Here is a 26,238-nt window from a genome sequence, read left to right as displayed (position 1 = left end):
CATGTTGGTGTGCAGTGAGTGATACAATTTGTTGATATTTGGGGGTGGGGGAATTACAACTGAGATAAGTTCCCTGTGGATATTTTCCTTTCATAAGATGGAATTCTATCAAGAAGTGTGAAGTATTTTATCAAAAAGTGAGGAATAAAAAAAAAAGTGAGGAATAGTCTATCAAGAAGTGAGAGCTATTCCATTAAAAAGTGAGAAATTTGCAGAGACCGGGGAATGTAGAAGAGATCAGACAGGATTGTTAAGCCTGTTTCAGGATAGTGGGTATCATGACTGTGGTCATAGTAAACTGAAATTAAGCAAATTTAAGTGGATAGGGAATTAGGAACCTGGTGGGAAGTATAGGCCAGTTTTTATACAAAGTCAGCCAAGGAGTGAGTGTCTGATAACTTTTCTACTGTGACAAAGGAAAAATGGTTAAAGAAGCGGAGATAGATCTGAGCACTGGGTGTTGTAAGTGATAAATCACTGAATTCTACTCCTGAAACCAATATTGCACTGTAAGTTAACCAACTAAAATTTAAATAAAAATTAACAAAGAAATGGTGATAGATCTTTTTTTAAAAAAATCTTCTGTCCCAAGAAAGGATTATTTACTACCAATAACAAAAAGTTACTTTGTTATTAAACAGACATAGATGACCAGAGGAATGCATAGCAGTTGTTCATATTTTAAGAAGTAAGCAGTGCAGAAATCCATGGAGCAAAAAGCCTCCACGCCGCCCCTGTATGCTCTCCATCAGTAGCTGAATCCCACTAGTACCCCAGAAAACATTGTTAAACTATTCAGTGTTTATTCTTTTAGCCCTTTCCCTATATTATTATTTTTTAAATATTTTATTTATTTAATTTTTAAAAATTTTAAGACTTTCATCATGATCCTTTTAATTAATTTATTTTTTATGTTCAGTTAACCAGCATATAGTACATCATTAGTTTTTGATATACGTTCAATGATTATTTTAAGAGAGCGTGGGTATGAGCAGGGAGGGGAGGGAGTGGGAGAGGGAGAGAATCTCAGACATACTCCTTGCTGAGCTCAGAGCCTGATACGGGGCTCGGTCCCACCATCATCCCAAGATCATAACCTAAGCTGAAATCAAAGGTCAGACTTAACGTACTGAGCCACCCAGGCACCCTTTCCCTACATTATTTACATTTAAATATATGCATACACACATATATGTGCATGTGTATATGTTTTTATGTAAGTGGGGTCATACTATATGCTTTTTGAACTTGGGTATTTTTTATTTAACAGGACATCTATTCTAATAATTTTTGAATATTGGCATATGAATATGCCCCAGACTTTTCATATTGTCCCTCTCCTATGCAGACTGTATATGGAAATAGCTTTATTTCTGCTGAACAATACTGTGTTTCATGTAAAATATTCACACAATAGCAAGGTGAAAGAAAAAATTAAACGTCAGCCAAAATCTCACCACCCTGAGATAATCTACATTTTAATGACTAGTATTTTAAAAATTTACCGTTAGGTATTTGCACAAGTGTGAACACACCTACCATAAACACGTGTAATATTTATAAAGGGGATTATACACACAAATTGATTTTTGTTATGAAATTATATTCTATGTGCTTGAAGATTTTTATCTACCCACCTCCTCCATCTCCTCCCACTAAATCAGTGGTAACAACCTGGTATACTTCTACTTTCTCAGTGCTCAATCATATGCACATGACATTTTATTATTTATACTTGTCTGCATTGTTCATTTTTCTTGGAGTTCATTCCAGATCAGCTGATATGCGGCTCGTTTATTTTTTCCTGGCTAAATATTCTAAGGCAGGAGGAGTCAGTAAACCATAGTCAATGGATCAAATTCTTCATGCTGCTTGTTTTTATAAATAGAGGTTTATTGGAATATGGCCGTATCCATTTTTTGTGATGTGACTTTTAAAATTCTTTGTTGTGTGTGATATATTTCCTCTCAGTCTTGTCATATTTTGCTTTGTTATGATATTTTTGCCTTAAAGTTTTAAAAATTTAAATAGAATGAAGTGAAAAATGCCTTTTCTAACTTTGAAGTTCCCTATTTTGATTTGAAAGGTTACCTGACTCCAGGGTTATCCTTGTATTTTCCTAAAATCTTTATTTATTTATTTATTTATTTTTATTTTTTATTTTTTATTTTTTAATTTTTTTATTTTTTTTTAAAGATTTTTATTTATTTATTTGACACAGAGAGAGATCACAAGTAGGCAGAGAGGCAGGCAGAGAGAGAGAGGAGGAAGCAGGCTCCCTGCTGAGCAGAGAGCCTGATTCGGGACTCGATCCCATGATCCTGAGATCATGACCTGAGCCGAAGGCAGCGGCTTAACCCACTGAGCCACCCAGGCGCCCCCTAAAATCTTTTTTTAAAGATTTATTTATTTATTTATTTATTATTCATCTGAGAGACAGAGAGAGACTACAAGCTGGGGGTGGGGAGGGTGGAGGGGCAAAGGGGGAGGGAGAAGCCGACTTCTTGCCAATCAGGGAGCCTGACTTGGGGCTCCCTTCCAGGACCCTGATATGATCTGAGCTGAACACAGATGCTTAACCAGCTGAGCCACCTGGCGCCCCCTAAAAGTCTTTTACCTAGTTTTTTTCTTTTTGTAGGTCTCAAATGTATTTTTCTATATGTATATGAATGGCTTTATAGTGTAGTGTGGTTAAGATCACAGCCTGGTTCTGTTACTTACTACCTGTGTGACCTGGGACAAGGTATTTAACATTTCTGTGCTTTAGTTTTCGCCTCTAAAATGAGGATCATAATAGTACCTTTCATTAGATTGTAGTGGAGATTAAATGAGTAGTTAGTATGTAGAGAATGTTTAGAGAAGTCTCTGATACATAGAAACATGTTAAGTGTTTACTGTTATTACCTGTTGTAAGTAGGCTTCTGTTTTTTCCCTCATGTGGATAATCAGTTGTCCTAGAAACATTGAGTAGTTCATCCTTTTCCCCAGTTGATGTAAAATGCATTCTCTGTTGCATATTAAGTTTCCAAATATATGTATATCTATAGATGTACATATATTTTTGAATCTTAAGCTTCCAAATATATATATTTGGATATGTATTTATAAATTATATATATTTATAATACATATAAATTTATATTTGGATTTATAGTTATACATTAAATATATATATTTAAATATATATTCTATATCTATCTATCTATGGCTCTATTTCTTGGCTCTCTAGCTTATGGAGCTCTGTTTATCCCCACTCCAGAGCCATAGTGACTTAATAAATACTGAAAACTGATGAGTGCAGTCCCTTTACTTTGTTCTTCTAAATTATTTTAGCTCTTCTTGGCTTTCTTTGGTCTTCTATATAATTTTTTAAGGACTCATCAAAAATTACAAACACCTGTTTGTTAGTTTTATCATAGAAGAAAGTGATACCAATTGGCTAGTATTGGAATGGAACCTGTGGTCTCATTGATATACTTCAAGCAGTGGAAGTTCTTAGAGGTTTTCTGGTTGTATCATCTAAAGATTAATACCATCCTTTCCTAAACTCTATCTCAAAATACCCCAAGGCACCTCCACACAACTCCCAGGGATATGTTAAGCTTTCTAAGGAAATGAAGTGACACCTGCTGGACACTGTGCGAACTTTGAGGTGAAGGTAGTTTACAGTTTCAACATTTGATTGTACTACCTTCATTTGAGTGCTGTGGTGTTTATGAAATTGGGTTTTGGTGGTTGCTTGGATAAAAACCAAATACCATGCAAAAATCAGGAAATGAGGATGGCAGTATCCGATTTGATTTCAAGGTTTTGAGAACTGATGCAGTGTCCAGTTAGTGCACACATCCCATAATAACTAATTGTTTAAAAGTTAAAATATTTTTCAATTTGTCTGCATTATTTTTTTCAATAAGATACTAACTTGTTAGGTTCAAACAAATGAGTCAATATTTATGTCCTAACTATAACATAAAACTGTTAGGTATTTCTTTTAGCTTAGGGAATTCGTGAAAATTTTTAAAAAATAAGGGCTCTTGGAGCCAAGAAACTTTGAGAATTTCTGTGCCCTAACAAACAAGTTAATACAAATATTTAAAGATTAAGAACATTTGAAGTGCTATGTAGGTACTGTGTGCCATGCTGGCTTGTAACAAGGTGGAACTAATCTTGTCTGGGCACAGAGACAGACAGCATTTCTGAGAAAGTAGTATTTAAGCTGAGCTTGAAGGAAGACTCGGGAGTTAACGGGGGAGGGATGGTGGGAATAGCTTGTGCAAAGAGGGCAGGAGCTGTGGAGGCGGGTGACAGATGCAGCAAGCCTTAGAGGGTGAGGGGAGAGTGATGCTCAGGGGAGGCTGAAGAGTAGGCAGAGGCCAAATCACACAGTGACCTGCAAGTTCTCTTAGGGAGTTTATTTAGTTAGTAAATGACGGTGGCAAGCCTTTGAGGGATTTTAAGCAAAGGAACAGTACCTTAGGTCACTGTGTATTTACTGAGGGAATAAAATACAAAGATACTATACATAAATATTTAAGTAATGCTGTATTCTAAGTAATATAGAGTGTATATTTGTGGTCAAATTTTGAAGGGCCTTGATTTTTCAGAGGCATTTGTAAACTTCCCTGTAATTAAAAAAAATTTTTTTTTGAAGGCATATACTCTTGTTCAACTTGCTTGATATGGACTTTTAAAATGCAAGAAAGTCAGGGTGGCTTGGTTGGTTGGTTAAGCATCTGCATTAGGCTTGGGTCATGATCCCAGGGTCCTGGAATGGGGCCCCACATGGGGCTCCCTGCTCCGCGGGGAGTCTGCTTCTCCCTTTCCCTCTGCTCTTCCCATGGCTTGTTTTCTCTCTTGCTCTCAAATAAATATAAAATCTTAAAAAAAAACCAAAAGCAGGATAGAATAATACTAAGTTGTGAAACATTTACATTTATGTACTTAATATTTTTTAAATGACAAAAGCTGTCAAATTTTAAAATGAATTTTTTTATTAATAATTATTTTAAGTTGATAATTTGCATTTTTGATTGCCAGTCTAATACATTTATTTCTTAAGTTCCTGAATTGTTTAATTTGGGTGGTATAATAAAGATATAGCATTATACAGGAATGGTATAAGAGTAATTTCTCTTAGTTTAGCTATTATTTTGTATTGCCCTGGAGTTGATATTTTTATTTATTTTACTATAGTATCAGTGTAACATTTTTTACAGTAATAAGCAAATCACGTCAGGTTACTTCTGAAAAATTCCTAAGCTCATTTGCGTTTTAAGACTCAAAGAATCCATTTCATAAGCATCAAATAGGGATGGAACCCACTTCGTGGTGTTTGGAAAAGGAAGATTAGTCTGTTTGGAATTTGATTCTCATTTTTAGAAACATTTTAAACAACTGATTATTACTCTCCTCCCTCTGCCAATGTATTTCATATTTATTTAGAACCACTCTTTCATTATGTAGTAAAGAACTAGTGTCATTCTTAAATTCATAGTGTAAATAAATTATAGGTAGGGGGTGTGTAGATATATTTTAAAAACAGCCTTGGTTTCATCTATTGGATTAAGCCTCCCTAATTGTTCACATGAAGAAATCGCATTAGAACTGATTACAGTGTGATTACAAGGGAGTTGGTCGGTACTCTTCTTAAAAGAGGTAAAGCTTTCATTTGGAAAGTTTTATCTGGCTGAGAATATAAGATTTATAGAAATTTTTTTATTATGTTCAGTTAGACAAAAAATAGTACATCATTAGTTTTTGATGTAGTGTTCAGTGATTCATTCATTGCATATAACACCCAGTGCCCATCACAACACCTGCCCTCCTTAATACCCATCACCTGGCTACCCCATCCCACACCTCCCTCCCTTCTGTAACTCTCAGTTTGGTTCCCGGAGTCCAGAGTCTCTCATGGTTTGTCTCCCTCTCTGATTTCTTCCCATGCAGTTTTCCCACCCTTCCCCTATGGCCCTTTGTGCTATTCCTTATGCTCTGCATATGAGTGAAACCATATGATAATTGTCTTTCTCTGGTTGACTTATTTCACTTAGCATAATGCCTTCCAGTTTCATCCATGTCATTGCAAATGGCGGATATTCATCCTTTCTGATGGCTGAGTAATAGTCCATTCTGTATATGAACCACATCTTTATCCATTCTTCTGTTGAAGGGCATCTTGTCTCCTTCCACAGTTTGGCTATTGTGGGCATTGCTACTATGAACATTGGGGTGCATATGCCCCTTCTTTTCACTACGTCTGTATCTTTGTGGTGAATACCTAGTAGTGCAATTGCTGGGTCACAGCAATTCTATTTTTAGCCATTGGAAATACAAATCAAAACAACAATGAGATACCACCTTATGCCAGTTAGAATGGCAAAAATGAACAAGACAGGAAACAATAAATGTTGGTGAGAATGTGGAGAACCTATTTACACTGTTGGTGGGAATGCAAGCTGGTACAGCCACTCTGGACAACAGTATGAAGGTTCCTATAGCAAATTCTAAAAAAAATTATGTTCTTCTCATGTTCAAGGAACTGGCCAAGGACTTAGAAAAATTAAACTGATCCCTTTTGTGCTCTTTACAGCAAAATGAATTCTAGGGGCACCTGGGTGGCTCAGTTGGTTAAGCATCTGACTCTTGATCTCAGCTCAGGTCTTGATCTCAGGGTTGTGAGCTCCTTACTTAAAAAATGGGTTACAGATGAAGATTAAATGTAGAAAATGAAATCACGGAAGTACTAGCACAAAACAAAGCTGAAATTTTTTTATAATCTTGGGATAAAAATCTTTTTGAGTATAACATTTAATTTTATGAGTTAAAATTTGCTTTCTTATAATAAAAATGAAGTCATAGTGGAAAAAGGAATATTTGCAAAACATGGTAGCTAGGCCCAAAGATTGCTAGGTCAATAGAATGAGTAATCCACTAGAAAAATGGACATAGTGTATTTATGGTAAATTTATGAAACAAATACATACCTTATTAATAACAAAGAATCATTTCAATTTTGTGCTTCTTTTATGTTTCATAGAAAATTTCACTTTGAATAAAATAATTTTAAATATTTGTAAATCCCATTGTAGGGTTTGAAATCTTTCATTAGATATTCATGTAATCTAACAAATTTGGGTTATCTCATCTGTCAGGGTCTTTTTTTCATCTTTTAAAGGGGTTGTATTTTGATTTCCTAGTAAAAGAAATTTTATCTATTGGATACGGACAGTGAAATGACTTCCAAGTATCATATCCAAACAGCATAATTATTTAACAATAACTTTTATACAAATTATATTTTCTTACAGAAATAGAAGAAGAAAGCTTTGCTTAACTTTGTTCTTTTTATTATTTTTGTAGGATCCAGTATTCGAACATTCACTCCATTTTATTTTCTGGTGGAACCAGTGGATACACTCTCAGTTAGAGGCTCATCTGTTATATTGAACTGTTCAGCATATTCTGAACCTTCTCCAAAAATTGAATGGAAGAAAGATGGAACTTTTTTAAACTTAGTATCAGATGACCGACGCCAGCTTCTCTCAGATGGGTCTTTATTTATCAGCAATGTGGTGCATTCCAAACACAATAAACCTGATGAAGGTTATTATCAGTGTGTGGCCACTGTTGAGAGTCTTGGAACTATTGTCAGCAGAACAGCCAAGCTCACAGTAGCAGGTACGTTTTTAAAAAATAATTTATTTGAATTTTTAAATTTTTATAAAAGGTATATCTTCATGAAAAGCAGTATTATCCTAGAGTTTTCATTTAACTGGTGACAAGAAATGTACTCATTTAACAAGTACCAGTTGAGCATCTGCTAGGCGCATGGCATTATGCTAAGACTTGCTTAGTGCCATAGGGAATGAACTCTTTCCGTCATTTAGATGGCTTATAGTTGCAGTCAGAAGTATTAAGTCCATTCTTTTCTTCTTTTTAACTTGGAAATGACGGAGGAAGTCATATAGGAAAATTGATTCCCTTTGATTGCTAACTTTTATCCCTCCCCAGCATAACCACTTAGTATGGCTTTGTAAAGCTTGCAGTGTCACCAGAATCTTGGTTCCCTTATGTCCCAGCCAAGGAAATGATGTTTAATTCGATTAATTATTTAAAAACTTGTGGGATGTGGGTATTAAGGTGAAGAGCAGGAAGTTGTAAAGAGACAAACATTCACTCCCTTTTAGAGCACTCTTATTTGAAGAATAATGGAAGTGTAAGCGGAATAAGTCATACCTGCCTTATAGTAGACACTGGTCTTCTTCGGGTCAGTGTTTCTTCACTCGAGTACTAGAGGAAGTAGTTATTGTTAAGGGTCACACTGTACAAAAATGGTCTTATGTTTAAGTCTCATATTTATATTCATCTTGGTAAAATGCTGACATGTAAAAAAAGAACATGCGGGGGGCACCTGGGTGGCTCAGTGGGTTAAGCCGCTGCCTTCAGCTCAGGTCATGATCTCAGGGTCCTGGGATCGAGCCCCACAGGGGGCTCTTTGCTCAGCAGGGAGCCTGCTTCTCTCTCTCTCTCTCTCTGCTTCTCTGTCTACTTGTGATCTCTCTCTGTCAATAAATAAATAAAATCTTAAAAAAAAATAAAAAATAAAGAACATGAGGAACAGAGTAGTTTCCCATCTCATTGCCACTGTAGGGTGATGGTTCCCCATTTCCCACTCACTCCAGGCTGTATCTGCTCATTCATTCAGAATATGATTCATTCAGAGAATGATCACCAGATACTTGAAGCTGGATTTGAGTGTGATATAAAGCTACTATAATTATTCCCTAATCACAGACTGAGGATGGAAAAAGAAAAGGGGAAAAAAGTCACTTCTTTTGATTATTAGTCTTTCCTCCCCCCCCCCCCCAACCCCTTTCATCTTTTCTTTCTTTCCTTCCTTTTTCCCTTCCTCTCCGTCCCTCCCTTTCTTCCTCTAATCTACTTGCCAGGCTTTCTCCAACATGCTGACAAATAAGTTAGCGTTGTGGCTGCCCCTACAGTGTCACTTAGGTAAGCTGTTTATCATTTATGTTCTTAAGCTTGGCTTTAATCGTGGCTCCTTCCTTTCAGCAGTCTTCCACAGCCATTCACCAAATCCAGTGAATTCTGCTTCCTGGTTCCCGTGTATGTAGTCCTGAGGCTTGTCCTCACCATCCCTCACCACACACAGCCTGTCACTGTCCGCTGCCTCATTCTTTCCCTCTTCCAGGCCAGTGGTCAGGCTCTCTCCTCACTCTTCAGTAGCTCCTCAGTGACAACATCAAGTAGATGACTAAACTCTTGAACAGGCCTCTGGGTCTTTTCAGGAGCTGGCCTTCACTTCTACAGCTTCCTGACTAACTGACTTCCTCTCTCCCTCCCTTCCTCCTTCCCTCCTTCCCTTTCTCCCTCTTTTTCTCTTCCCCCTCCCTTTAAAAATATTTATTTATTTATTTATTTGAGAGAGAGAGAGGGAGAGGAGTGGGGAAGGGCACGGGGAGAGGGAGACAATCTAAGCAGATTCCCTGCTGAGCACGGAGCTTGATGTGGGCCTATATCCCAAGACCCTGAGATCATCACCTGAGCCGAAATCAGGAGTCGCATGCTTAACGACTTAGCCACCCAGGCACCCCTCTCCAGCTTCATTTCTTAGCACTCTGCCCTGTCTCTGTCCCTGCCCTCTTCTATCAACAGCAGCAGGACCACTTTCATCACATTTTAAGCTCTGCCAGTACCGAATATTTTCAAATCCCTTTATTCTCTGTCTCTGGCCTTTGCTCAATGGCTTCCCCACTGCCTGTTACACCTGTTGTCTGCTTTTTCCTCTCTTTCTACTCTGCTGGGTTTGTCCATCCTTCTTTTTAACTGTCATATCATTCAGGAAGCATATTTTGGTCTAATGTCCTAGTAAACAGCCAATTTTAATACAATATAGTCAGTTCTTTGGCTGCAGACAAGATTCTGTAGGAGAGTTATTTAACTCACTCATGGCCTGAGTATCAGGAGGGAAGAAGATCTGAGCTAAGAGATGAATAAAATTTCTTTTAATAGTTGCATAATGTCCATTGTATAGATATACTGTGATTTATCCAAAGATTCCCTTTTAGATTAACAGTTAGATGAATAAAAATTGTATTATGTTAAAGGTAGTAATATAGTAAACAGTCTTTTATAAATCTCTGTAGAAAAGATGATCAGAATTAGTAATTATATTAATTGCTGGATCACAGAATATACTTTGTGTGTGTGTATATTTCAAAAAGAGCACTGGACTGTTTGGCTGCTCCTCAGAATTTTAACCATCAAGTTACCTTATGACTGAGCAATTCCATTTCTAGGTATCAACCTCAGAGAAATGAAAAGACAGGTCTGTACAACAATTTGTACATGAATAATTATAGCAGCATTATCCATGATAGCCAAAAAGTGGGAACAGTCTGTCAAGTTTGGCTAACCAAACTGTGGACTATTCATACATGGAATGTTATTCAGCAAGAAAGAGGAATGAAATTCTGATATGTACTTCAGTGTGGACCAACCTGAAAAACATGATGCTAAGTGAGAGAAGCCACATATCATATGACTTCATATACATGAAATGTCCAGAAGCAGCAAATATAGGGAGCCAAGAAGTAGATTGGTGGTTTTCTAGGGCTGAGGTAAGGGCCCAAGGGGTTGGGCGGGTGAATCCAGGGAATGGGGGATGACTGCAAGTGAGTACACAGTTTCTTTGGAGGATGATGAACATGTTCTCCAGTTAGATTACGGTGATAGTTGCACAACTTTGTGTGTATACTAAAAGCTATTGAATTGTGGACTTTAAATGATAAACGTTATGGTATATAAATTGTATCTCAATAAAACTATTTTTTTTTTTCAAGGAGATACTGCCACATAGCCATTCTAAAAGAACATTGGTTAGTGTTCTTTGCTTGCAAGCGATAGAAGCTGATTCTGGCCAAGTCAACTAAGAAGGGAAATTTTTGAAAGAACACAAAATAGGTAGTAGCTCATAAAATTAAATAGAAGTGTCTTCCCTGCATTCATTTCTCCACAGTAGAAATTTTTGTTTTACTGCCTGGGCAGGAGCCTGGCTGGAGTGTTTTGTGCCTAAAGGTGGAGGAATGGGATGGTCTGAATACAGACATAGTTAATCTCTTCTTGTGAAGCTGGTATCTGGCTCCTCCTAATCCCTCTCTTTTCCGTAATTCTCTGGAAGCAGCAGGACAAACTGACCTCTTACTTGTGAGCAGAGGAAGCTGCAGCATGGTATGTCCATACTGGTTCCTCCATCTGCTTTCCCTGGTCAGAAACTTGGAGAAATCTTTTGTCTGCCAATGCCACATATGTTGTTGTATCCCCTTGATATAAAAAAATGAGTAAAATTTGTAAGAAAGCTAGATAACTTGCATGTTATTTCTATACGGACTAATTCACCATCATAAAGCTACAAAACCTGGAACTGTCTCTCATAATTTACTATGTTTGCTAGTCTTTAAAGAAACATTTTGTTGTGTTCTCCATATCTCAGAGTCACCTTTTAGATGTTACTGCTAATAATAATAGCAGTTACCATTTGAATAATTTTTTTTCCACATTTACTTATTTATTTTAGAGAGGGAGAGAGAGAGAGAGCATGAGCGGGAGGGGCAGAGACAGAGAGAGCGTCACAAGCCAGCTCTGCACTGACTATGGACCCAGACACAGGGCTTTATCCCAACACCCTGAGATCATGACCTGAGCCGAAACCAAGAGTCAGATGCTTACCGATCATGCCACCTAGGCACCCCTACTATGTGAGTTTTTATATGCCAGGCAGTGTGTTATGTATGAAGTGTTTATGTTAAATATTAACCTTTTTAACACCATAGGAGGCCTCGTATTGCTCTCATTTTACTGATGGAGAAACTGAGGCTTCGAGGTTAAGTAACTTGCTGATGTCACACATCCATGAAGTGGTAGAGTTGGGATTCACATTCAGGTTATGTGACTCCAGGACTTAGGCTCTTAACCACTACATTCTGTAGCATCTGCATTTTTCTTAATATTTTATTTTGAAATAATTTCAAACTCATATAATTATTGCAAGAATGAAACCAAGAAATCGCATATATTCTTCACTCAGATTACCTAGTTGTTAACATTTTACTCTGTCTACCTTATAACCCCCACAAACATACCCAAATCTTTTTTTTTTTTTCTGAATTATTATGGCTAAGTTGGAGGAATTACCCCCACCTAAATACTTCCATGTATATTTCCTAAAAACAAAAATACTCTGCTAAAATAACGATCCATCAATTTTAGGAAATTAGCCTTAATACACTACTACCATAGAGACCATTCTGATTTTACTGGATGTCTCAGTAAAGTTCTTTTTTTTTTTTTTTTTTAAGACTTTATTTATTTATTTGACAGAGATCACAAGTAGGCAGAGAGGCAGGCAGAGAGAGAGGAGGAAGCAGGCTCCCTGCTGAGTAGAGAGCCCGATGCGGGGCTCGGTCCCAGGACCCTGGGATCATGACCTGAGCTGAAGGCAGAGGCTTTAACCCACTGAGCCATCCGGGCACCCCATCAGTAAAGTTCTTAATATAAGCAAAAAACAAAAGCAGGAATTTGCCGCTCTGCCACTCCTTTCTGGTCCAGGATTACATGTTGTGTTGAGTAGTTTAGGCTGTTTTGGTCTCAAACCATTCTTTAGTTTATTCTTGTCTCATTTTGTGTTTTCTGAGTTTCCCCTATGAATAGACTCCAGTTTTGCATTTTGGGAAGGAATATCACAGAAGTAAGAGATGCTGTGTTCTTCTTAGTGCGTAATATCAGGAAGTGTCTGATGTTTTGTTTCCTGGTGATGTTAACTTTTATTACTTTGTTAATATGGTCTTTGCTGTGTTTCTTCACTGTAAAGTTAAATATTTTGTACTTTTATTAATTAGTAATAAGTATTTTGGGAAGAGCTAATTTGAGACTCTCTCTCTATCCTATTCCTCATCCAGCTTTCACCAGTGAGTTTAGCATCCATTCATTCTTTTCTGCATTAATTATTATTATCCCAGTTTTAGCCAGAGGAAACTCCCTTCAAATGACTTCTGTGTCCTTTTGATATGTCCATATTGCAAATGGCATTGATTTTGGACTCTCTCTGGCCAGAGCCAGGAGATTTATACATGTATATATATATGTATATAATGGCTGTGTATGAAATGTATATATATTTTACATATACATTTATATCTGTATATGTGTTTAGCTGTATTTTTGTAATTATATAAAACTAAGTTTATACTGATGCCTCAATTCTACCAGTACTGTGGGTTTTATTCTACCCTTCTGCTTTTCCACATTCGTACCTTGCTTCTCCAACTGTGAGCAATGTGACTCCAGTTATCCTAGTACATTTACTTATTTGACCTGTATCCCTGTTGTAGCCAGTTTCCTGACCCATGGACCTTCTGCTTGACCATACATATGACCACGTGGGCTGACTTGCTCCTGTTTCCTGTGACTACATTTTAAAGTAACATTTAACTACATTTTATTTCTTCTTTTCCTTTATTATCCAGGTCTTCCAAGATTTGCCAGCCAGCCAGAACCTTCTTCAGTTTATGCTGGGAACAGTGCAATTCTGAATTGTGAAGTTAATGTAGACTTGGTCCCATTTGTGAGGTGGGAACAGAACAGACAGCCTCTTCTTCTGGATGATAGAGTTATCAAACTTCCAAGTGGAACACTGGTTATCAGCAATGCTACTGAAGGAGATGGGGGACTTTATCGCTGTATAGTTGAAAGTGGTGGGCCTCCAAAGTATAGTGATGAAGCTGAATTGAAAGTTCTTCCAGGTATTTATTATCAGGACTTGTGGTTTTATGGTTATTAATGGGTAAAAATTGTACTGTTAGAATTATCTCTTTTAATAAGCACTGTTAAATATGTGGTGTGACAAATTAATGTCATCATAAGAAGTCTCAGTTTCTCACAGGCAGAGAAAAGAAAAAGTGCCAGAAAGATTCACTCTTAGGTGAATTCATTAGTAGAAATTTATCAAGCGGTAAAGTGTGTTTAATATCTGTGGCATTCTTCTTGGCCAAAGACACACTAAGTTTGTGTTTTGTCTAGTCTCTATCTGTTCCTTCCCTGTAATGGGGTACTTCATATAGTTCGATCTCTTGTCAGAATCCGGACTCACTCGGGCTAGCTCATGGAGGGCATGGCAGAGTAGTGATACAGCAGCTCTGGAAGACACCGGTAAGCAGGGTTCTCAGATCTTTATAGCACTCCCCATTTTAATGTAAACTCAGCCCCTTCCTCCCTCTGTTTGTGGGTTCTCACTCTTTCTGCCCCTGCTGACTCTCCTTCTCTGTTTCGTGTGTCTTTTCTCAGCTGTGTACCTTCTGCTTACTCACAACTTCCTCTCACGTGTTGCTCACATGACAGCCTATTGCTGTCTCCTGGCCTTTCAGCTTCCGATCCCACTGTTGGGTGCCAGAGTCCATATTTCTTCCTTCAAACCTGAGTTTATGAATATAATGGGGCCATCTTTACATTGTTTGGGCAAACTTTTTTTTTTTTAATATTTTATTTATTTATTTGACAGACAGAGATCACAAGTAGGCAGAGAGGCAGGCAGAGAGAGAGGAGGAAGCAGGCTCCCTGCTGGGCAGAGAGCCTGATGTGGGGCTTGATCCCAGGACCCTGGGATCATGACCTGAGCCAAAGGCAGAGGCTTTAACCCACTGAGCCACCCAGGCGCCCCAAGGGCAAACTTTTTTATAAACATCTACTTCATAGGCTAATTTTTTTTAGTCTCTGGCTTGGCTTGCAAGGTGAGCCCAGTGTTGTGAGCAGTGATGCCTAAGGGTGTTCTTGATGGGCTTTGAACTGATTTTTTTTTTTTTTAAATGTAGTTTCTTTCTTTGTCATCATCTTCCATGCCTTTGTCATTCCTGTCCCTGTGTGTTTTCAGCTTGGCAGCCACAATTATTTTTTAAAATGTTTATTAGATCATGTTACATCTTTGCTCAAAACCTGATGGTTTCTCATCTTAGAGTAAACATTAAAGTCCTTGGCCTGTCAGGCTTTGTATAATCATTTTTTTTAAAGATTTTATTTATTTATTTGACAGACAGAGATCACAAGTAGGCAGAGAGGCAGGCAGAGAGAGAGGAGAAAGCAGGCTCCCTGCTGAGCAGAGAGCCTGATGTGGGGCTCAATCCCAGGACCCTGGGATCATGACCTGAGCTGAAGGCAGAGGCTTTAACGCACTGAGCCACCCAGGTGCCCAGGCTTTGTATAATCTTAATGCCGTCTCCCTCCCTATCTTTCTCCTTCCATCTGGTACTCTGCTCTCCCTCACTCTGTGATTGTGGCCACCTTATGTCTCTAGAACACTCCAGACATTAGTAGAAGACAGTATCTTCTACTCGCCTTTTGCTCTGCCTGGAATCCTCTTCCTCAGATACCAGCCTGACACAACTGTCTTATTTCTCTGCTCAAATGTTACTTCATTGTTAAACCTTCCTTGGCCACTGTTTAAAACAATAGTCTTCCATATCTCTCCTGATACTTCTTTTCCTCTTAATTTTGTTTCAGAACAAATCCATTGTCTGATACACAATGTCTTTTATTTCTTGTCTCTCTCCCCCAGTGGTATATAAGGTCAGCAAGGGTAGGGAATTTTGTCTACTGCCACGAGTGGTAACTGGCACATAGAAGCCAGTAAATATTTGTTCAAATTTATTTGTTTCTATCAAAATATGATTAAATTTAGCTAAATCCCGATGGAAAAAAAGGAAACTATTGCCATATTGCAGTGTCCCCCAACCCACTTCCCGACTTGCGTATGTATGGCAGAGGTCCTATAGAAATAGGACCTGGGGTACCATTCAAGGAAATCCTCAAAACCAGATCCAGGGAAACATGATTTTCAGTGTCAGAGGATGAACCACCATATCTGATGAAACAACCATAATATGGTTGTTTCCATATCTGAAACAACCAAATTACTGAATGTTTTATTTACTTCAGTGAGGGAAAACCATAGTTACTAAGCATCGCTTTCCTAATGCAAACTGCTGATTGCATAAAGAATTTGGGGGAAGACACATTTGGTGTGTTGGTTAAGGGGCAAGAGTGGGTTGATTGTCAGCCATAGAGGCATGTTTTATGGTTGGTTATAGATGTGAGAGCAAGTTAATGTCCACTTTAGAAGCAAGTGATTCCACTGCTGAATGACGGACTGTTAAAGCCTGAAGCTGTCACTCATTGGCTGGCTTTCAAAGGCTTGTTCGCTGAAGCGAGTTGTCACTCATCCATTAGACAATGTTTTCTTGTTACCGTGGCTACAGAACTGTCATACGTTAGTTACACATGTTTAAAGCCAGATCTGGTGGTTGTTACCATGGCTGTAGAACACCTTTTTCTGAGAGTATGGGGACAAGAGTCCTATCTCTTTAACTGAGAACAGACTTTTTCCCTCAAAACTGAACCCTGGAAATACCACTCCATCAAAAAGGAACCCTGTCTTCTAGCCATTGGAGTGTGGCCTTCTCAGATGTTCATTAGAGGAGTAGCTGTATAAAGTGAACACACACAGCGGCAGCCTAATAGTCGTACCATTATAAAAATCAAGGGATTGACAGACTGAGTGAGTTAAAGAGATGAAACTCAAGAAAGATTTTCAGAAGTAACACACAGATGTAGGGATGGAAAGGAAACATCTTATGAAATCCCTGTGAATGGAGAGGGTGCTGTTAAGGATCCTGAGCTTGCACAGTCTTTTCTGTCTTTGTACCACTCATGAAACATTTACTTCATTCAATGTTTTTAATGTGAGGGGGATTCTTTTTTTTTTTTTTTTTAATTTATTTGACAGAGAGAGATCACAAGTAGGCAGAGAGGCAGGAGAGAGAGAGAGAGGAGGAAGCAGGCTCCCTGCTGAGCAGAGAGACCGATGTGGGACTCGATCCCAGGACCCTGAGATCATGACCTGAGCCGAAGGCAGCGGCTTAACCCACTGAGCCACCCAGGCGCCCCCTGTGAGGGGGATTCTTGTTAAATATCCCTCAGTTGACCAGTGAGCACCCTGAAGTTAGGAGCTACAACTTCTACATCCTTGAGGTCCCCAGAGAGCCTAGCACAGTGCTTTAAGTGACTAAGGAAATGTTTGCTAATTTATTTTTTAAGATTTATTTATTTAATTGGGGGGGGTAGAGGGAGGAGGAGAGAGAGAATCTCGAGGAGACTCACTGCTGAGCTCAGAGCCTAAAGCAGGGCCCAATCTCATGACCCTGAGATCATGATCTGAGCCAAAATCAAGGGAGTCAGATGCTTACCCAACTGAGCCACCCAGACACCCTGAAATGTTTGCCAATTTAAATGGACTTTTTTTTTTTTTTAAAGATTTTATTTGTTTATTTGACAGAGATCATAGTAGGCAGAGAGACAAGCAGACAGAGGAAGGGAAGCAGGCTCCCTGCTGAGCAGAGAGCCTGATGCGGGGCTTGATCCCAGGACCTTGGGATCATGACCTGAGCTGAAGACAGAGGCTTAACCCACTGAGCCACCCAGGCGCCCCTTAAATGGACTTTTTTGTGTCACTTTCACTTAAAATATTTTGTTATGCAAAACCACATAGGGTGCCTGGGTGGCTTAGCTGGTAAAGTATGCAACCCTTGATCTTGGGGTCATGAGTTCAAGCCCCACATTGGGGATAGAGTCCACTTAAAATAAAATAATAAAGCCACACAGACTGAACAGGAATTTGCCATCCCTCATCATTAAAGTAGTAAAGTGCTTTCTTAATTATTGTCTTTCATTTTTTAAATTTTTTAGATCCTGGGTTCACTTCAAACTTGGTATTTTTGAAACAACCTTCTTCCTTAGTCAGAGTCATTGGTCAGAGTGTGGTGTTGCCATGTGTTGCTTCGGGACTTCCTACTCCAACCATTAGATGGATGAAAAATGAGGAGGCACTGGACACAGAAAGGTAATGTCTGCCTAAAAGCCTTTTTAGCCTTTGCTTGAGACTTGGTCTAATCTAATTGGGGACTACTGATTAATAATGAAAAAAAAAGTATCTATTTTTATTTAAGCACATTATAATGCTCATTTATCATTCTTGAAATAGTTTATATGGTATATATGATTAGGATGTTTAAAGAAAAAATTGCTTCCAAAATTTCAAAATAAGGAGTAATTATTCTGTTTGTTCTTTCTAAGCTACAGTATACTTAGCTTAAGGCCTCATGACCTCCTTCCCTAAATTGTTGCAGGAGTTTCTGGTCCTGACTAGCCTGACTTCTCATTCCTTTTCATGTGCTTTTTTGCTCACAATAGTTTTTTCCTTTATTCTAAGAATAAAAGAGAATGCATTCCTCATCCTTCTGTTTTTGCCTTTTAAAATCATACCAGCCTTCTTCGATGATCATAAATCCTTCCTCTTCCACAAAAGCCATTTCTCTTAACGTCAGCCATCCTGTCATCCATCCCTCATTACTTCCGTGTGTAATGGATACTTGGCATATGTAATGGGTGCTTTTCTCTGTTGTATTCTGATAAAAGAACCAAGGTGGTGGTGGTGGTATTTAGGTATATTTTGTTTCCAAAGCAAAGTCATTTTGTGTGTTGCAGGATGTTCAGTATCTTCCTTGGCCTTTATCCACTATATGCTAGTAGCTCTCCCAAGTTGTGACAACCGAAAATATTTCTAGATGTTGACAGATGTCCCCTTAGAGGACAGAATGGTCCCCATTTGAGGACCATTGTTGCATGACCTGAGACGAAGGCAGAGGCTTAACCCTCTGAGCCACCCAGGCGTCCCTAGGGTAGAAATTTAAATTGGCTACATGTTAGAACAAAATCTTTATCAGGAGTAGGAAAGCTGAGGCTCCTGGGGGGCTCAGTCCATTAAAGGTCAAGCCTTGACTTCTCCTAAGGGCATGATCTCAGGGTGATGAGATCCAGCCCTGCACTGAGCTCCACACCCAGTAGGGAGTCTGTTTGGGATTTTCTCTCTCTCCCCCTTCCCCTCCTCCTGCCCTGCCCCTTTCCCTGCTTGTACACATGTGTTCTCTCTCTCTCTCTCTCCAATAAATACATCTTTAAATTACTTTTTAATTAAATTTTATTTATTTGTGAGAATGCAAGTGGAGAGAGGAGCAGAAGGAGAGGCAGAGGAACAACTAGATTCTGCACTGAGTGCAGATGCTGACATGGGGCTTGATCTCAGGATTCTGAGATTATGACCTGAGCCTAAACCAAGAGTAGGTTACTTAGCCACCTGAGCCACCCAGGTGCCCCAGAAATAAATAAATCTTAAAAAAAAAAAAAAGGAGTAGGAAAGCTGAAATAGGTTCTTTTTAAAGTTTTTGTATTTTATCATCATAGAAGGAAATTGTGAAAATAAGCAGATCACAGGTGCTGCAGAGGGTAGGGAGCCCTGATCATGGAGAGAGGTGAGAGAGAGAGAGAGAGGAGTACACAGGAGATTGCACAGGGAAAATTCTTACCCCAAGTGGGAAAACTAGAGGGGCTTATTTTTGTGAGTTTTTAACAACGAATGAGGCTCAAAGATTGGAGTTTGAGTCCGTGCCATGGTTGGTATGGAGCCCTGAGGGCATTGCAGTGCTTCTGTAGAGAAGGAGGACAGATAGCCAGGGGCAGATGGTGAAATCTGAGAGTGCACTGGGAGAGACGATTCCCTCTTCTTGGAGTGCATCTGGAAGAGATGGCATTGACTCTCTGGGAACAAAAGAGCCACTTCCTGTGCCCCTCAGCATAGGTGCGGAGCTACCTGCAGAGGGTGGCTAATTTGGATACTGACTCTTCACTGTGCTTCTCTCCAAACCCACACCCCTGTGCTTTTGTACAACTGCCCTTCTGGGACAAACCTGAATCAGTCCCAATGCAGTGAGACCCTCCTTTAGAGGACCAGTGGGGGCTTCTACCATGTCAGGTCCCAAATATTTGGAGTTTTAAAACTTAGCCTGCCTGAGATAGAACATGGGTTCACTGAGCTGCCAGGCAGGCAGATGGCCCAGACACAGATAGGGTGAAGGCAGTGAACTGAAAGACACCTGGGACACATGAGGGAAGATTGTTCATTCTTCTGGGAGGGCTTCCCAGGCAGCATTGTTTGAGAACTCCCTTCTCCAGGGACAAGGCGGGCACTGGTACCATTTCTCTCCCCTACTCCTCAGCATAAACTAACTTCAATAAGTAGCATAGCACCAGCAGTGGCAGCCTAATCCAAGCGGTCTACACCAAGTCCCACCCCACTGCACTCTGCACGTGCTGCTTTTCATAGGCAAGTGTGTCTGAGAACCAGAGCAGCAGCACTCTCCCCTAGAATACCAGCATAAAACCCCTGCATGCACCAGGTTTACTGACTATAGAGCTCTGCAAAGCTTCAGCTCTAGTGGAAATAGCATTAGGTCTCTCTTAATAAGCAGACAAATCAGAGCGCACCTAGTTAAAAACCACCACACTCTGGCCAAGGTCCAAACACTTCCCACTGCAGGCAAGAAGAAATTCTGCAGAGGGCTGACCTGAGGGAAAAAGCAGCCAAAACATAGCAGCAGAGTGTATACAGCATACACCAGAAACACTTCCTGAAACACCAGGCCCTGGACAGTATATGACCTCTTCCTCATAAAGCCATTAATCTCAGCAGCAGGAAACAGTACATTCTGGCTTTCCTAACACACAGAAGACAGACACCTAGACATAATGCCAAGATGGAAGAATTCATGCCAAAAGAAAGAACAAAGAAGAGGTCTTGGCCAGGGATCTAATCAAAACAGATAGAAATAATACGCCTGATCCAGAATTTAAAGCATCAATCATAAGGCTACTAGTTGGGCTTGAGAAAAACATAGAAGATACCAGGGAGTCCCTTTCACAGAGATAAAAGACATTAAAACTAGTCAGGCCATAATAAAAAAAATGGTATAACCAAGTTGCAAAACCATCTGGATATAATGACGACAAAGATGGAAGAAACAGAGGAATGAATGAGTGGTACAAAAGATAAAATTATGGAAAATAATGAAGCTTAAAAGAAGAGGGAAAAAAATTTGGGATCGCAAATGTAGTCTTAGGGGACATGGTGACTCCATAAAGCATAATTTAAAAAAAAGCACAATAACATTTATATTATAGGAGTCTTAGAAGAGGAAAAAAGAGGGTTTATTTGGGGGAAATTATAGCTGAAAACTTAGCCAACCTGGGAAAGAAAACAGACATCTGAATCCAGGAGGCACAGAGACCTCCCATCAAAATCAAAATCAAAACCAACACCCAGATGTATTGTAGTTAAATTTGCAAAATATAGAGATAAAGAAAAAAATCCCAAGAGCAGCAAGATAAGAGAAGTCCCTAACTTACAGTGGAAGACAAATAAGGTTAAGAGCAGATTTCTCCACAGAAACTTAGCAGGCCGGAAGAGAGTGGCGTGATATATTCAACGTGCTGAATGGGAAAAATATGCAGATAAGGATACTCTATCCAGCAAAGCTGTCACTGAGAATAGGAGAGATAAAAAGTTTCCCAGACAAACATAAACTAAGGGAATTCATGACCATTAAACCAGCACTGCAAGAAATATTAAAGGGGCCTCTAGTCTTCAAAGACTAGAAAGAAACAGAAAATCTCCAGAAATGACAGAACAAGCACTAAATTCATATCTGTCAGTAATCACTCTGAATGGGTGTATGGAGAGAGTAGTTGGATTATGGACATTGGGGAGGGTATGTGATATGGTGAGTGCTGTGAAGTGTGTAAACCTGGTGATTCACAGACCTGTACCCCTGGGGTAAATAACATATTGTATGTTAATAAAAATAATTAATAAAAAATCACCCCAAATGTAAATGGACAAAATGCACCAATCAAAAGACATAGGGTGTCAGAAATGGGAAAAATTTCTATATGCTGCCTACAAGAGACTTATTTTAGACCTAAAGACAGGAGCAGATTGAAAGTGAGGGGATAGAGAACTATTTATCATGCTAAGGGACATCAAAAGAAAGCCAGAGTAGCAGTACTTATGTCATACAAACTAGATTTTAAGCTGAAGACTGTAACAGGAGATGAAGAAGGGTACTATATCATAATAAAAAAGCCCTAGTCTTCCAGCAAGAAGACCTAACAATTATAAATATTTATGCTTCCAATTTGGGAGCACCTAAATATGAGTAACAAACATAAAGGAATTAATTGATAATACAATAATAGTAGAGGACTTTAACACCCTACTTACATCAACAGACAGATGATCTAGGCAAAATCAACAAGGAAACAGTGGCTTTGAATGACACACTGGACCAGATGGACTTAAAGTTGTTTAACTTCATTAGCCATAGGGAAATGCAAATTAAAATCACAGTAAGATACTGCTACGTACCTATCAGAATAGCCACACTTTGTAAAAATTGAAAGTATCAAATACTGTTAAATGGGATCAGTCTGACATTGCTGGCTGGAATGTGGAAATGGTACAGCCACTCTGTCATTGGCCTTTTCTTTAAAAGCTTACCATGTTGGAACTACCATATGACCCAACATTAACACTTTGGGGCATTTATCCTGTAGAAATGAACTTCATGTTCCACACAAGTCTGCCTATCTGTATTCACAACAGCTTCATTTGTAATAGCTCCAAACTAGAAATAGCCCAGATGTCCTTGATTGAGTGAATGGTTAAACAAACTAAGGTATAGCCACACTGTGGAATTCCTGCCAAGCAATAAAAGGAAGGAACCATTGTTATATGCAACAACCTGGATGGATCTTTGGAGAATTATGCTGAGTGAAAAAAGCCAATCCCCAAAGGCTATATACTGTATGGTTTTATTTATATAATATTCTCCTTGAAATGACGAATTTACTGAAATGGAGAACAGATTGCCAGGGGTTCAGTTGCCAGGGGTTGTGAGGAGGTGGGAGGAAAAGGAAAGGGGTGTGGCTATAAAAGAGCCACGGGAGGGGTCCTCGTGGTGATGGAAATGTGAGTGTCTGGTTGTGATGTTGTACTCTACAAGATTACCATTGGGAGAAACTGGGTAAAGACATACGTACAGTAGGTCCCTGTATTAGTTTGTTTGTTTGTTTTAAGATTTTTATTTGTCAGAGAGAGCACACATGGAGGGTTAGCACAACAGGCAGTAGAAGAAGCAGATCCCAGGACCCTGGGATCATGACCTGAGCCCAAGGCAGATGCTTAAATGACTGATTCACACAGGTGTTCCCCCTCTGTATTATTTCTTAAAACTGCAGTTACCTCATAATAAGTTTAATGAAAACAACAACAACAACAAAAGAGAATAAGTATTGTTCCCTTCCTTTCCTGCTGTTTTAAAAGAAGAGATGGCCTTTTGTGCTCTGGATTTTACTACTTTCCACTTTCTCCAGCACTTTTATGAATCTTCTTTTCAAAATTTTTTCTCTCCATTGGCTCCTTCTCTTTTTCCTATAAAAAGGCCTACCTTTCTCTCACTCAAATAACAACACATAAGAAACTAAATTAAGCAAATTTCCTTTTGTTTTTCCCTTTCACACATATTACCCTAACCTTAAGAATCTTCCTGGAGAGGGGCACCTGGGTGGCTTGGTGGGTTAAAGTCTCTGCCTTCAGCTTGGGTCATGATCCCAGGGTCCTGGGTTGGAGCCCCGCATCGGGATCTCTGCTCAGTGGGGAGCCTGCTTCCCCTTCTCTCTCTGCCTGTTTCTCTGCCTACTTGTGATCTCTGTCTGTCAAATAAATAAAATTAAAAAAAAAAATCTTCCTGGACATGAAATTCTTCCTCAGCTTCTCTAATTCATCTATAAGATCTTTCATGGAACCTCCTAACCATCTCTGAAAACCACCAGTTACCACAGAACACTCCAGTTCTTCCCATACTTACTCTGGCTTCATTCCAGATACATCTGGAGTGATCTTTCCAAAGCTCAGATCTCATGACATCGTTGTCAACCCTCTCCCCACTTCTAAAAATATTTAATGAATTTTCATTATTTTTAAGTTAAGGACTCAAATTTTTAAAATGACTTTCAAAACCTTGTATAGTCTGGCTCCATCTCATCTTTCTCTTTCTTTTTTCTCTCTTAAACTTGGCCACACTGGTTATTTTCAGATCCTGAAACACTGTGGTACTTTCTGCCACCATTCTCTTGCATATGCTACTCTTTCTTTTTGAAATCTTTTTCTCCTTCTCATTCTTTAGATCTCAGTTCAAGGGCTACTTTGGTCAGAAAAATTTCATTCCTAATTTCCTGGTAGGTTCTTCTGGTATAGTATTTTTTGAAATTATTATCTTTCATGTGTGTCTTTCCCCCTGAGTTGCACAGAAGCACTGGTTGTGTTTTTGCTCACTGTTGCATCCCCAGCTGCTATCTGACACACAGAGGCACAGCAGTAAATATTTGCTGAGTGGATGAATCCCTCTCCTTACCTTCATTGTCCATTGTTTTTAAGAGTTGTCAATAGTTTTTGCCATCTTTTTACCTCTGTTATTACTGCCAGAGTTCATCTTTTTCTCTTTAATTCTGGACCATTAAAATGATTTCACAATTGAAGTTTCTGCTTTGAGTCTTTTTCCCATTCCTCTTGTCCTTCACTAAATCGTGTGATTTATCTCCTTCAAGGCCTTTCCTTTGGCAAAACAAGCAAACATAAAGTCTCCTTAGCACACCAAGGTCTCCTAGACTGACCCCTGACTGCCCAGGGACACACATACTTCTTTGTCCAGCAGCACTCAACCTAACTTGGGTCCAGTGACCATGTTTACTTTTTAACATACTGTTCCTTTTGCTATATCTTTGAATTTTGGAGTTTTTAAGACTTGGTTGCCATCTTACTGGAAGCTATCACATCATCATGTGAACAGGTTTAATGAGTTCTGTCAAACTAACAGCCATTCCTCCTCCCTGGCTTCTTTCAAGGGAGTAAAGATTGACTTCTGTACTGGCACTCAGTTATGGCAAATTTGAAACAAAGCAAGTATCAGGAGTATTTTTTAGTATAATTATTAAATAGAAATTACTGTATCTCAGTTCAAAAGTACCCTACCAAATAGTATTTCAAATTATATTCCTCTCAGCTGGGTATCATGTGTGTATATTGCTGATTTTCCACTCGTGGGCATTGTTTTCCATTTCTGAAGACTAGTACTAATTTTTTCTCGTGAAATAGAGGATTTTAAATTTTGTAAATTTTTCTTATTTTGTGAGGCATGGAAATCGTGTCTTATCTCTCCATTTTATCCTAGTAGTTCTTGCTCTGTTCCGTGATATGTTCATTGCTTCTCTATCTCATCATGTTCAGTTGGGATTTGAGGTAATAGAAGGCCACTTGATAAAGTTGAGTCAGGATCTCTTGCAGGGTATTTCATAGAGAAGCCACCAAACCTGATTCTGGTTTTCCTCTTTCATTGTCCAGAAACTTAATCATGTGTATCAGTTTTGGGAAGCTTAATTACTCAGGTTCAGAGCATACTGAAATTTAAGCCAGAATAGCTCTTTAGTTAGGATGAGAATTATAAATGTGGCACAGACCAAATAGTCATTTCCTCTCTTTTTTCCCCATCAGTAATTCTATATGAAAAGCCATGTTTTTTGTTAAGCGTAGATACAGGTACGAAATGTGACAATATTAAGATTTGAGAGAAATATCTGCCTATGAAAACCAGTTTAGACATAGAACCTCCAAATAAAAATAAAATTATAACTCCACAAACTTGGATCCAAATCAACTAAACTTGTTTACTTTATAAAAACTTGATGAGAATATTGATTTCTGATTTTTTTCCCCTTAGTGTTATAGGATCACTTTTTTTTTTTTCTTTAAATAGTCTCTTTGAAAGATTTAAATCACTATACAGATTTGGGTTATTGTGGTCAGTGTCCTTGTTGATAATGGCATGATAGCATATTCTTACCTGGTAACCACACCCAGGTTGCTGCTCTCTGCCAACTCTGTTCTCTCCCTTCCCTGTCCGTTTTTCTCCCTTTCCTAGCCAAGCCACCATAGGAAGCATTCAGTAGGCAGGGTGGTCTCACAACTTTGTGTTTCTGATCTGACATTTTACCTTCTCCAGTAGTCCCCTCAGTGTGGCATAGCTGTAGTGGAGTGACAGATTGATTCCAGACTTCAAAATTAAAATATTTGCAGGAAAAAATGGGGAGATCTGGGAGGCAGGGATGGATTGTGGGGAGTGGAATTGGCTACAAAACTTGTATACCTTTGAGAATAATTAGATGTGTTTA

At 38.9% G+C, this 26,238-nt stretch overlaps 1 protein-coding gene across 8 annotated transcripts in view; it reads left to right on the top strand.

Annotated features, from left to right (window-relative positions):
- Positions 1-26,238, top strand: part of NEO1 (neogenin 1) — a 234,041-nt gene that overhangs the window by 65,842 nt on the left and 141,961 nt on the right. For all 8 annotated transcript variants that reach the window (XM_032342518.1, XM_032342523.1, XM_032342525.1 and 5 more), the window contains 3 exons: positions 7,360-7,677; positions 13,542-13,817; positions 17,809-17,962. In XM_032342518.1, the coding sequence (XP_032198409.1) occupies positions 7,360-7,677; positions 13,542-13,817; positions 17,809-17,962 (748 nt within the window). The remainder of the gene's footprint in view (positions 1-7,359; positions 7,678-13,541; positions 13,818-17,808; positions 17,963-26,238) is intronic.

The sequence above is a fragment of the Mustela erminea genome, chromosome 5 (genome assembly GCF_009829155.1).
Source record: "Mustela erminea isolate mMusErm1 chromosome 5, mMusErm1.Pri, whole genome shotgun sequence".
In the NCBI taxonomy this organism is placed as follows: domain Eukaryota; kingdom Metazoa; phylum Chordata; class Mammalia; order Carnivora; family Mustelidae; genus Mustela; species Mustela erminea.
The sequence above is the reverse complement of the archived record's forward strand: the minus strand, read 5'-3'. Positions and strand labels throughout refer to the sequence as shown.